The sequence below is a fragment of the Halyomorpha halys genome, unplaced genomic scaffold (assembly GCF_000696795.3).
Source record: "Halyomorpha halys isolate HHAL.00 unplaced genomic scaffold, Hhal_1.1 Scaffold18.1, whole genome shotgun sequence".
Classification (NCBI taxonomy): Eukaryota; Metazoa; Arthropoda; class Insecta; order Hemiptera; family Pentatomidae; genus Halyomorpha; species Halyomorpha halys.
The window spans coordinates 1,355,470-1,369,393 of NW_027114407.1; the positions used below are offsets into that span (position 1 = coordinate 1,355,470).

General features: G+C 34.0%; 2 protein-coding genes and 1 non-coding gene across 5 annotated transcripts in view; 1 reads left to right on the plus strand and 2 right to left on the minus strand.

Annotated features, from left to right (window-relative positions):
* Window positions 1-2,889: 2,889 nt before the first annotated feature.
* Coq6 (ubiquinone biosynthesis protein COQ6, mitochondrial) lies at window positions 2,890-5,111 on the minus strand. The gene has a single exon (XM_014420529.3). It carries the CDS (start codon window positions 4,605-4,607, stop codon window positions 3,270-3,272), a length of 1,338 nt encoding a protein of 445 aa, XP_014276015.1. The 5' UTR covers window positions 4,608-5,111; the 3' UTR covers window positions 2,890-3,269.
* A 397-nt stretch (window positions 5,112-5,508) lies between these two features.
* TRNAP-CGG (transfer RNA proline (anticodon CGG)) lies at window positions 5,509-5,580 on the plus strand. Its single transcript has one exon. It is a non-coding gene; the product is annotated as a tRNA-Pro (tRNA).
* A 3,322-nt stretch (window positions 5,581-8,902) lies between these two features.
* Window positions 8,903-13,924, minus strand: part of LOC106680677 (uncharacterized) — a 19,224-nt gene continuing 14,202 nt past the window's right edge. For 2 of the 3 annotated variants that reach the window (XM_014420550.2, XM_014420558.2), the window contains one exon: window positions 8,903-8,981. Coding sequence is in view for 1 of the 3 variants with exons in the window: in XM_014420558.2 (XP_014276044.1) it covers window positions 8,974-8,981 (8 nt within the window). In the remaining 2 variants the exon portion in view is untranslated. Of the gene's footprint in view, window positions 8,982-9,196; window positions 9,335-13,924 lie in introns of all 3 variants that reach the window. The other variant, XR_010844587.1, reaches the window with a different exon arrangement.

Here is a 13,924-nt window from a genome sequence, read left to right on the forward strand (position 1 = left end):
CTATTTACTACTCCACTAATTAACGAATTATAATTATGTGTCATCTTAAGTATGTAAAAAACACTTTCATGATTTAATAATTTAAAAAACGAGTTATATAAATACATCATGGCTTGATTAGCTTTTCAACGAACCATTTGAATTTCGTTTCATTAATAGGGATCCCTAAAGAGTAGGTAGGGGCGGGCGGTGCTAGAGTCAAAGAAAATTATAATTCTTGGAATAATTTTATTTTATATCCTCCGTGTTAAGGAAAGATAAAACCCAGAGTGTTCAGATTCAACATTTGCTTGACCCTGTTTTTATAACCAGTTTTTCTCGACAAATCTCACAGACAGTGGGTTTGGATTTCACGCAAAACAGGATTCTTACCTCGATTGGCTTTGGATTAGAAATCCTAGGAAATTAAATAAAATGCAGAGCCTTATTAAGGGTTTATTTTCTTCTTCGGTGTTCTTCCCTAAGGTGGCCAGGTCAGAGACTAAAATGTTTATTTTAACATTTTTATTGTGTATTTTATCAAAACAAAAGTTTTGAAAGTGTTTTAACGGATTGATGCCAGTTTTAACATTACTGGTTATTGAATGGGCATTGATTGATTTAAAGAAGTTTAGAATTCTTCATTCCTATGTTCTTGAAAGAAATCTGTTAAGATGGGTCCAATAAATAATCACCACTTGATGCCAAGTGCTTTGAGGTACTGCCACGTCTATATGTGGCATTCAACTTCCAATTGAATAATTGCGTGCTATGGGATCACATTTATTAATTTCACCTCCTCCAACAGGGGTTCATACCTGCTCGATTTAACTTTTTAGAAAGCGTTTCCTTGGATTGTGCAAACAAAAGCGATCGTATGGACTGCAGAGTTTCTGGAAGTGCGGACACCCAGTGTATCCAGGAAACGGTGGATCAAGTTTCTAATATTTCACCTCTTGGTGCCAATTGGACTGTTCTATGGTGTACTATATGGCGAGGAAATAGTAGTTGCTATACTATCTCCAAAAAGTCTATCATAGTTTAAGAATTCATGTCATGCCAAGGGTATGGGAATAGGAACCCTAAACTTCGTCTTTGAAGATGAGAATTTACTTGCTTATGGTATCTTGTCAAAAGAGTGCTTTTGAAGTCCCATTTCACTCAATAAAAGAGTGAAGGAGAATATTTGCAAGTGCTAGAAAGTGGTCAGAGTCAAATTTTGAACTGTGAAAGAAACACTTTAGTTGCAAGTGTAATCAAAATATGATCTGCTTCACAATACACCATGCTTCTGCACATATATCCAGGATACATCCAATTTTTCATTGGCATAACAGCCATAGAATTTTAGTAAAAAAATAAATAGAAATTTCTGTATCCCAAGGGATTTAGGTCATATAAACTGAAGCAGCAGGTTTTGAATAAGGACCACTCAATTAACTGTTTGGATATGAGACTCATAGCTTCCCAAGTCTATAAAAACATGAGCCAGAAGTAGCTCTGTCAAAGGGGGACCAGGTCAGTTTGAGCTATTTACCAAATGACATTTAAATAGAAGTCTAATAATCAATTTTGGAACATTTAGCATCAAATATTGACTGGACCCAAAGAGGCCTTAAAGGTAATATTTAGCATTCCCTTCCCTGATGACGAAGGTCAGCAATTCTTTAGATGAGGCTTCATCCTCCTGTGTGACAGAATTTGTATTGAGGCCACTGGTAAGTGAAGGTGGACCCATTAACAAAAATAAAGATGAATAAATCTTTAAATGAAGTCTTCTCCATTTTAACTATGATAGCAATGTATTTAAAAAAATGGACCCTATATCAGCACAGATACAAAGAATATTCAAGATTTTTTGCTAAGCATATTTACTACAAGAAATCAGCATTTAGGTACTTACTACATCCTCTGTGGAAGTGGTTCCCAAAGATTTATATCACCATAGAGGAAGGGAGGTTGTAATTGCCAACACTTTGAGAGATTTGTTATTTCTAGGTAATCTAGTCCCCCATTGACTCAAATAGCCAAGATTTTTGACTCTTCAATAACAGTTTTACCATCCTTTTTGTTTAAGTGGTCAGGGTCTTAAGGTGCTTATCACACCTTATGACGTAATATTCCTTTTAAGGTCTATTGGAAGTCAGAAAATTTTATTTTTAATTGTTATTTTATATTTATTAATTTATTTTAACTGCATGTTATTTGAATTGTTTTAACGTTTTAATTCACAAAAGTAGCTGATATTAAGTGATAATACACATGATAATCAAGGCATAAATAATTTTAATACACTGGATTTGATTTGATAAATTTTTTAGTTTTTAACAAGTAGTGTAATTAGAAGGTAATCATCTGCTGAGATTTGTTTTCTTGCACACTAGAGAGTCTAAACATGTCAAGTTATTTGGCATTGCATTCTTGGAATGCAATCACATCAATGTACAGGCACTATTTCAGAAGAAGATATTTTCTTCCAGGATTAAACTTAAAACTATTACAATGAATACGATCATTTTATTTTGACTGTATCCCTTGAAGAGATTAGAAAAGAATAAAAGAAAAAATATGTATTGATATATATATATACTCTTATATATCTTTTATTCCAGAAAATTAAGAGCTATAAACTCTTTTTGACACACTGCATTGTTGGATAAAATAACCTGACTAAATTTAAAAACAAATTTATAGGATATTCATAATTTAAACATACAAAGGAATTTATCCAATTAATTCATTTAAAGATACTTTTACACTAAGAAATAAAAAATAAAAAAAAGTTTAAGTTTTCTCAACCTTCCTAAGCAAAAAATTAAAATTAATATAAGACCATTATATTTTCTTCCCTAAAGAGCTATAATTTATAAATTAAAAAAAAAAAAACTTATGACAAGGTGTTTAAAAAAAAAAAGTTTTAATATACTAATGTAATTCTGCGAATAATAACATTATTAAAAACCTGTAGGTTATAAAAAATATTTAACTTAACATTTAATTCAATTAAATTCAATCATTTGATTATAAGGAATTCTGACGTTACTATTGGGTTAATACCTTAACTCTTAAGCAAACTAGTTTACAGATTATCAGAATTTAAAATGTTTATATAAAGATAAATTTTTTATTAACATTTTGTAACAGCAAATGTATTTCAAATAATGGTAACAGAAATACTATAAAATATTATAGGAGATAACAAATAAAATTAATTATTTACAAAAAACTTGTCAGTAAAACATAAATTTCTAACATGTGAGTCTCTCAAAGAAGAGATAACTATGAACAAATCATGTAGCCAACTGCTTCATTACAGCCTTAACAGGCCTCACAGATTCTGTGAACTGGAAACAAACATTTCCAAAAGCTTTTACGATAGTATTATTTGATGTATAAATCCAATGAAGGGCATCTATTGCTGCCATAAGTGGAACATTTTGTCGTTGAGCTACTGTCTCATAATGTTTTAGATCCATAGCATTGCCTAGTACTCTCCCATTAAAAAGGCCCTGACTCAATTTATCTTCGAGATTCTGAATATCTCTGAAACCTATGTTGACACCTTGTCCAGCCAAAGGATGAACTTTATGAGCTGAATCACCAATCAAAACAACTCCATTCTTATAATACTGACTACAGTGACCAAAACTAAGAGGAAAAGCAGCAATACTTTTTGGAACAACTGATTTGATATGAGGTGGTATCAAGGGTTGAGGAAATGTTTTAGGACCAAAGAGACCTAAGAATGATTTGGAACAGTTGTTTACAACAGTAGCTATCTCATTTTTTTGAGGTTCAGAATGTAAAGCTTCATTAAGGGCTTCGACAAAAACTTCTTCAGGCAGCTTAATTATTTTCTTAGCTTTGCTTTCAGTGACTGACCATACCAATGAACTGATACCTTTACTAAGGGGGAGAATGGCAATGGGACCATCAGGAAGAAATCGCTGCCAGGCAGTATTGTTCTCATTATTATCTGATAGATGCATTGTTGCAACTATACCAAACTGATTGTAATTCCAGTTGATATAATCAGATTGCATGACATTCCGAATAAGTGAGTTTGCTCCATCTGCTCCTATCAGTAGATTAGTATCATACAGAGAACCATCAACAAGAGTTATTTGATGATTTCTTGATCGCTTACCAGTATTTAAAGTAACGCCTTTTATTGCTGAGCCATACAGTATTTTTACATTAGATGCTTTTGAATTCTCTATCATAGCAGCATTAACGATTTCATCATTCTCAACTATATAAGCTGGATTGTCAATATCATGCTCAAAGTTGATGAAATCCTTTGAAAGATATCCCCATACTTTCATATCTTTCATTACTTGATACCTCTTAATGTTTTTCCACATTCCTAACTTTTCGAAAAATTCTTTTGTAGTGGGAGCTATTGATGATACTCTATTAGAATAATTATTCTCCTTAGAAGCATAATCTTTTTTAGGTGAACTTTCTATCAACAAAATATTTGTGTTTTTAAACAACGGATTCTTTGCGAGGGCACAAGCCATCGTTTGGCCAATAAGGCCACCACCTGAAATAATAACATTGAAAAAATTTGGAGTAGCATCTGAAGAAAACGCACGCCTTGAATTTAAAAATATCTGTGAAGTCATATTCTACTTTATTCTAAGCACGTCAATGGTAACCTATCACACAATAAATTCAATTTAAATTCTGCAGTGAATCAACAAATAATAAATGATCTATCCACTAATAAAAAGATAGAACTAAGAAGCATATCAACTTGAAATAATAAAATATGTTTCTGGTTTAACAAATAAATGGCACATTTCATTAATAATTCTACTTCTCCCGAGAAAACCAAACTAAACCAAAATGGTGTTGTTTACAATCTTTATCAGAATAACCTCCCGAAGGGGAAGTAGTTGATAAAAGTTATTGAAGTTCTCAGTTTCTGAATCAATCAACAGAATTGGGAATAAAGAGAAGATGAAATATGAGAAAATTTGAATAATTATTTCTGGTTATGATGAGTTCAAACACTTCCTAATAGAAACGAAAAAATAACTCCGAAAGAACAAAACTAAATGCAACTATCAGAACGTGAATATTGCTGTGGTGGTGAAAGAGAATTCAACACCACATCTGGACTTTAATAGTTAAACATTATGATAAAAAATGCTCGCTTCTTCACATTTTTAGTCTAGAAAATAAGAAAGGAACTTGTTGTCTGTCAATTTCTAAGGTAGATACAATATTTTTAAATTATAAAGCTTAAACATTGAATTACAACATTATTATAGCTATTGGTTTAACAACTGTGATAAGAAATTGGATAATTAACCAAAAATATTAGATTTTCAGCTTTAGTACTGAAATAAATGTATTATAATAAACCTTAATTTCTCCAGGATTGATTCATTATGTATATGAAAATCAAATAATATAATTAAAATTTTTAATAGTAATATGGTAAAAGGAAATTGAGCACAATGATATAGATATAGTTGTTATAGTGGTACTAGTAAGATATTAGCATTATGGTTTAGGTATGGCCTGTTGGTCTAGGGGTATGATTCTCGCTTCGGGTGCGAGAGGTCCCGGGTTCAAATCCCGGACAGGCCCAATTTTGTTTTTTATATATTTTTATTTAATCTATTTTGATTGAATTGCTACAATTTTAATCAATTCAAGATGCACTTATTTAAAATGCAAAATAATGTTCCCTAACAAAGAAAAATATTCTAGGAAATCCAGAATAATTAAAATAGAATATTTTATTAATTAATCAAATCATATTTATTTTATTTTTAACCGTTTATGTACGTCTGTTCTGTATTTAATACGTCTTCCTTGTATGTGTAATACCAGACCTTTATTTTAATTTTTCGATGAAGGCATGGCCCAAGCAACGAAATTCAAAAATAAAATTATATCTCTTATGACTTTATAGCTTCCTCACCTTCGGTATTGAATCTGAACAGATTATCCAAACAATAACAAAATCTATTATCGGTTATTTTTTTTACTTTTGGTAACAAAACACATTCCAAAATAAATTTGAGTTATAGTTTTTTTGAACTTACCTATGTGAACATGTATTTTTTTTTTCAAACCCATTATATCCGGTTTTTAGTGGTATATATGGACAAATATTACTGGATCGATCGACCTTCCCCTTCCGATAGTATGAGAGGGCGGCAAAAACTCTAGAACCTGCGGGCGTTAGGTATAGGGGTACCCGCGCTATAGCGGGGAAAGAGGATTATAATTCATTGGAAGAATTATACCAACAGGTATGTGATAGAAAATTCTCATCCCAAGTAATATACAAAGACAAAAATACAACGAAGAAGGTATTGGAGAAAGTCTGAGTCGATCGAATCCAATTTAACATGCCTTGGAAGAAGAAATAAAATATTTATTTAGTGAGTTATTTTTATTTATCCTAAATTTAAATAATAAAATATATCAAAATCAACAACAATCGTGTCCACGAAATTTATAACTTGATTTTTGTATATGTATATAATCCAATTTACTCTGCCTTGGGAGAAGAAGTGAAATATTTATTTTGTAAGTTATTTTTATTTATTCTCAATTTAAATAATAAAATATATCAAAATCAACAACAATTGTGTCCACGAAATTTATAACTTGATTCTTGTATATGTTTAGCTCTATGCTTATTTTCAAAAAGGATAATGTTGATGGACTGATTCAATTTAATTTATTTATTTAAGACCGTCTATTAATCGAATGATCTTCTGTTCATCGAAGGATGCATTGACATTCTAAAGTAGTTGAAGAACTTTGTTTCATCTGTCCATTATTGTTTAAATTAGATCTAAGAATTCTTCTCAGAGATCCAAGAATGCCCACTTCACCTCTTTTTTTGTTAATAGGATGCAGCCAGTGACGATTACTGGGTCAATCCAGTATATGGCTGTACAAAACCTAATTGCAGTAAGGCGCCTTCTATTCATTATAGAAAGTAAAGGATTACAGAGTGTAATAAACAATTTAATTGAATTTAGAAAAATAAAATAATCTCACCATATCAATTTTTCACTCCTTTTTCCAAGGTATGGGGTAGATTTGGTTCAATTTGACACAAACTTCCTCCAATGATTTTTTTTTTTTGCATTTCTGTCTTTGTATATTTATTGGTTTCTTCGGAAGATACCATGTTGTCTGTATCAAATTTCTCGAATGCTCCTTATAGAAGCGAATATGTATGTAAAAATGATTTCAGTTATGAGTTTTTCCCGAATAGGACAATCCTCTTTTTTTAGTTTTAAAAACAAACTCCAATATCAGTCATTTGGAAGTTATAATTCATTACAAAATCTTTAGAGAAAAAACAAATTCTTTGTCGAAAAATTAATTATTACTTACCTAATAATATATTTTCAATACATGACTTTCGCGAGCTGAAAAAGAATTTGAAATCACATTTGATACCAAGACAAATAAAATTTTAAAATATCAATGAAATAAATCAATTTAGAAAATTCTCTGCCATATTCAAGATATCACTGAAAATAAAATAATTTTTTATAGAGGTAACAATTTAAAAATAAATTAAAAAACATTCTTAACTAAAATAATTGAATGTCATTACTTAAAACAGTGGAGCCAGACTATAACACGGCTCATTGCAGGTCAAATACACCCTTGGCCTCATTGAATAGCCATTAAAGCGAATGTTTTTTTTTTTAAATCATTCTATAATGTAATTAAGGGAATTAAGCACATTACTAACGAACATGTAATTTCTTACTTGTTTAATTACGCCTTGATGGCTAGACATAAATATTCTGCTGAGCCCAGACAATTTCTGCAAGTTACTTCCATTAAACTAAAAATTTTGAAGCAAAGTATGATTGCGTAAATAAACTTAACATAGCCCTTAGTATTAGTAATAGTACCTTTATATCGATAACACAATTTTTCTCGCTGTTATTATTATAGATGTACAACTTCCTTTTTTCAATAAAGCATCTTGTATTACATACATGTAAGTATAATTCTTCCACTAATTTATATTATACTCCCCCTGTTTTAGCGCACCCATATAACGCGTTTTGTTTTATTTCATATTGACCCGAATAATACTGAGGGTCAACTTTAATTTTTTGAAACTCTGTTCATAATGTGTAATTACAATCAATAAATTAGTGCTTACTCCTATGCTAGTGGGTGTGGGTAGCTCAATGGTAAGGCACTGTGCTACAAACTCTAAGGATCTGCCCTTCACACCTTTTTGTGTTAATTGCGTGCATCCAGTGTCTAAGGCCCTACACGGTTAGTTGTAAAGATAATAAAACCGGAGATGGACATTCATTTCGATCGTTAGTTCTGATGGGTTAGTGAGAAAATTTTGAAATCCTTATATTACAAAATTGGTACAAATAAACAAATACTTGGTTTATATCGTTTGGTTTATTTTATTCTTGCAGGGAAATACCAAAATTATGGCCAAGCAAGCTTTCTATATATTACGAATCGAAAGAGACATTCTACAAGATTCTGATTGTTTTATATCTCATATTAATGTAAGCGTCTGCTGAAAGTGTAAGGGTCTTCCTGACTCTGTAGAAGTCAGTTCATCCTTTTCCTGATCGAGTTCTACTTCTAAATTTTATTTTTATCATTATTATATTTTTTATTAATTCTTAAAAATGGCGGCGTAGTGGAGAAAATGGTAAAGACTTCCAAAAAGTACTTCTTCAACACCAACTCAATTCACTTATAAATTGTAAAAATTCAATTTGGAGAAGCATAAAACTTTAAAACTCTTAAAATAAATAGCGGGAATTGAAGAATGAAGCAGAGACATAAATGGCACTTATCTAGCACCAATTTATTTTATAGAATAATTATTAAGATTAAGTTTACGATTGAATACTATGCCATTATGATGAGTGAAGTTCAAAATAATAAATGAAAATTATAAAATTTATTTATTGTTAAGTTTGGAGAGGCAGCATCTTAGTCCAAATATATTCTTCATCCTCAGTCATCTGCAAAAAATATACAAATAAACTTAACAATTTAACGTTTAAATGGCTTGTGACAAGAATATGACATGGCACAATTTTCAAGACAATTAAAATTTCACGCTAACTACAAGAAATTTGTCAATAATACTATGGGATATTAATACATAAAACAATAAATAAGAATTATGACATTTTTCGAAATTGGACTACTGAAAAATTTACATCATATGGCTTACTGATTTATTCTTGTCCCTAGCCTTCCGATTAAAATAGTTAATCTATTTCATCCCACAACAGCCGGCTTATTTTTATTTTATTGTAAAATTAACCATCCTTTACCAGAGTTTTTGTATTTAGTTAGTGGGCGGTTTTACCTGCAAACGTTTTAGAGAGTTTTAGCTTTTTTGGAGGGGCTACCCAAATTTAAGGCTAACTGCAAATCAAATATGGATATATATGGACATTAAGAAAAAAAGTACAATTTAAAAGGCAAAACATTGTTTGAAAACACCACTTATGAAAAATGAAAAAATAATCTTTTTAATAAAAATAGAAAAAGAAAAAATATTCATTTTGGAACATATAACAATGATTTTCACTTTAAAATGACTTATGTCCCCAAATTAATAATAACAACTTGATAGTGGGCAGAGGAGGAGCCAGCCCGAAACGAAACGTTGTGCAGTTGTTATAAAGAATAAAAAAAGAAAAGATGTACATATATATATATATATATATCTTTTCAGGAATTTGTTTATATCCCTTATCCACTTTTTTATTTTAGAGAAACTACCCATTGGTAGCACTCTAATGACACTTTACATTAGCACGTCTCGTGGCCATCTTATTTCCAGGCGCCTTGGAGAATTGTCAGGAATGGAAGAGAATGAAAGGTTAGAAATTAGGGGGTTTGAGTGGTTAGGGAGTTTATAATGGAAGGAGTGATATCTGGCTCGGGCTAGATCGGTTACATAGGGAACATTGAGGTCTTTATGTATGATTTTATTTGTGACAAAGTAAGAAGCATTGAGTATTTTATGATGGATTTTGAATTGTAAGGAATGGATACGAGAGGAATTCGAAGGTTTAGTGGAGCCTCAAAGTTCAACTTCATACGTCCTGATTGGCCTTGTCAGGCCATGACTGTCTACATCAGTCATGTAGATCAGTCTTTTGTAATGAGTTGAAAGTTTAGACCGTTTGTCTAGTAAGTGCTGTAATAGTCGAAATCGACGTGCTGTTTCCTGCCTTTTCAGTCTTGTGTGCGGATTCCAGGTTAGTCGTTTGTCCAGATGTAGTCCAAGGTAGCGGATCTGTTCAACAGGGGTAAGGGCAACATTATTGAAGTATACTGTAGGTCAGTTAATAGGTTTACGACGTAGGGTAAAGGTAATTTGATGGGCTTTGTTGGAATTTATTTTAATCCTCCAATTACGACACCATTCTTCGAGAGGTGTGTCGGGATTGGAGAGTTTGAGATACAATTAATGGGTTATTATTAACTGCGAGCACACATGTGTCATCGGTATACGTGGTGAAGATAGTGTTCGGATTGGTTGGAATGTCAGCTGTATAGATGGTGTAGAGAATGGGACCGATGATACTATCTTGAGGAACGCCAGCGGACTGAGAATAGAGGGATGAATAAGTAATAGGGCGATAGGATGATGGGTATTCTGGTGGCTTTTGGGGTTTGGGGATCATTTTAACTATAGATAATTTCCAGAGGTCAGAAAAACGTAGTTCAGCGTTATATATGTAGGTGAGGAATAGGATGGCTTTCCAAGGAAGAAGTTTTAGAATGTGGAGCATGGCGGGTAGGTAATCTTTGAATGAAACTAGATATTTCAGATGGATGTGTAACAATAGGGAGCAAACGTTTCGACCACTACTCACCAGAGCGCTGCACCTCGAGCCTAATCGAAGCTCTCAAATTTATTTATTACTTCATTTTGTAAAAAACACATTGTCATTTTTATATATTAATAATGTCTGTACCAAACACTTAACAATGTCAATAGAATTAATAAACGAAACCAAAACAATGCACGAACCTATGTCAATCAGACATGTACTGAACGCTTCTCGGTCACAGCCGCATGTACTAGGCCTATAAATAAGGGACTCTAAATCCCCAATTTGATCTCTGATCCAGATCCTTTCCCAGGCCCAGTCCTAGCACTGGTGGCGTACGTACACTCTACTTGAGATAGAGAAGTTCATTGCCAATCTATTCACGCAAAAGTAGTTTTTCTGTACGCATGCCCAAGACGATAGCCTACCTTCTCTCCAGCAATCTTAGTCCGTCCGCTTCATCTCGGCAACTAAGATTGTAACCTATTCCTTAAGGGTTACACTGGTCCGTCAGCTTCTCATCTCCTCAACCAGTGTAATTTCCCGTCTCTCCCCGGCTCTAATCCGTCCGCTTCATCTCGGCAACTAGTAAGCTGGCTCCTATCTTGACAGGTCTAGTCCGTCCGCTTCATCTCGGCAACTAGAACTGTTACTCTACCTCAGACTCTCTCACCTAGACCTCCTCTACCTACATCAGTGTCCAGGGCTCATCCTCTGGCACGGCCGTTCCTAACTTATAATGAATACGCCTTGTCGAGGACCTTCTGTAAAGTGGATATCGGGCTGGAGAAACCGCCTAAGACCAGACAACCCCGACAGATGAAATGTTTTAGGTGGGAGGGTCATTTGGAGCGGAATATTTAGTTCTGCTTCAATACATTCAAGGTGAATTGAGTTAAGGATATTAGGATGTGGAATAAAGGTTTTAGAGAGGTGTTGTCCGGATGTTTGTGATTTTTCTGCGTCGGAGGTACGAAGTGTTCCTGAGTCATGAAATCAGAACATGAATATATAATCTGCGTCAGTTTTGGACCAGGTTTGTGATTCGGTGAGAAGTTGGTGGTTAAAATCTTTGAAATTCAGCAGTTTTTTAGTAGTCCTCCATAATGATTTGTCAGAGTTGTAAGATTTTCAGTAAAGTTTATTAAATTTTGTATTTTCTGATTTCTACTTTTAGTTTGTTAGACAATTTGGTGTAATACGTTTTGTCAGTTGGATATCTTGTCGCATTCCACTTCGATCTTGCTCTGCGTTTTTTCCTTAGTAAGATACGAATATTCTGTGGCAGGTTATTTTGTTTATTATTATTGATTCGATTAGTCGATGTTGTCAGTTATGCTTGTTCTTATTGATGATGTGAGTTTTTCCATAGCTTCGTCAATGTCTTGTCTTCAATCTAATGCTTAAGTCCAGTTTAGTTTCCAGGTCACATTTAAATTTGTCTCATTCAACTCTTCCTGTTATCAATAAAGGTGCGGAGGGCTTAAGTACAAAGCTTGAATGTAAAAAAAAAGCAGAATTGGACTATGATCTGATGAAAGGTCGTTTAGAGATTCAACAATGGCTTGAGAGGGAGAAATCTAGGACGTGATAAATATGTCAAGGCTTTTTGAGGGATGTTGGCCAATAAGTCGGATTTTTGGGGGAGAGAATGGAATAGGTATTGTAGGTGGAAACACGGGATAGGATGTTACCACGGGAGTTGGATGTGCGGCATCTCCATCGTTGGTGCTTAGCATTATAGTCTCCTCCAGCAATGAAGCGCGGTCCGGGGGTTCGGAATAAGGAATCAAGGAGTTTATAACAAAGGTTATTACCAGGAGGACAGAATACAGCTGAAAAGGTAACATGAAAAGGGCGAGTTGAAATGATAATCGAGGTTAATTGAATAGCATCAGTTGGATTGGAAAGAATAAGGGAATGGGATAAGGATTCGTGGATAAGGATACAAGAACTAGCATGGGAAGTGTTGTCTGGACTATCTGATGTATAAGTGATGTAGTCACGTATGTAAAAGTGTGTCCTTTATGTGAAATGAGTTTCAGTCAGGAGGGCCATGTCAATGTGTTTGTCATGTAGTAATAATTCGAGTTCGTCACGGTGATTTTGTTGGCCATTTACATTCCATAACATGACAGCTAGGAGTTTTGTACTCATCATGAGAAGTTAAGCGGCATTTCCGATAGGATTCTTGTGAGAAAGTTAATGAGGGGTTTGATGGTTTCTTGAAGATCTTTCAGGAAGGATGTGAGGATTGAGGTTATATCCATTGGATTTTGGTAATGATGAAATGGATCAGGAGCTTGGGATGGATAATTTGTGTGACTAGTAGTACTGAGTGAGGGGTAGGCTTGTCGTGATTTATGGGGAGCTGTTTCGGTCTTCAATGGTAGTTGGGACGGGGAGTTGGTTGGAGCAGCTGGGCGAAATGCAACTGGGAGTGGATGTGCTGGCTGCAATTGTACCCGTAAGGGTAGATGTGGAGGTTGGGGCTGAGGATGAGTGGTTAGGGGCTTAGGTTGAAAAGTCTGAGACGCCTGACATCGAGGCTGGTTTTTCTTAATTGTGATCTCGGAGTTAGTCCGGGTTGAGTCTTAAGTTTGATCTTGGGTTTTTGAGGCAGACAGCTGCGATTCGAAGACATCAGCTGATGTCTTCAAGTCTGGGAAAGTTTCCAAGTTTTGAGTTTCAGGCGGTAGGGTACGAGTTTGTTCCGAGCCTTTTGATGCCCTGAAGGGTGATCACACCTTGTGGAAATTTTTGTAGACTTCACAGCCGCTGTAGCTTGCTGGGTAGTCTTTTTGACAGAGGGCACATTTTGCCGGTTCATCCCGAGCAATAGGCCTTTGTATGCTCTAGATTTTTACATGTGGTGCACATGGCTTTACAGCTAGTTTCAGGCTGTGCAGCTGCCTTTTTGGAATTTGCTGATTTATTTATTTTTTTGTTGGGTGAATTACCCGCTGACGCGGGGGCAGCCTTTCTTTGCCTCTTTTGAAGCGTTCGTCTCTTTAAATATTGTGAATCTGTCTCACTTATTTTTGAAATCGGGGTCTCTTCTTCGAAGTCTTCACAAGACATATTCCTGTCCGAATTCATATTTAAAAAGA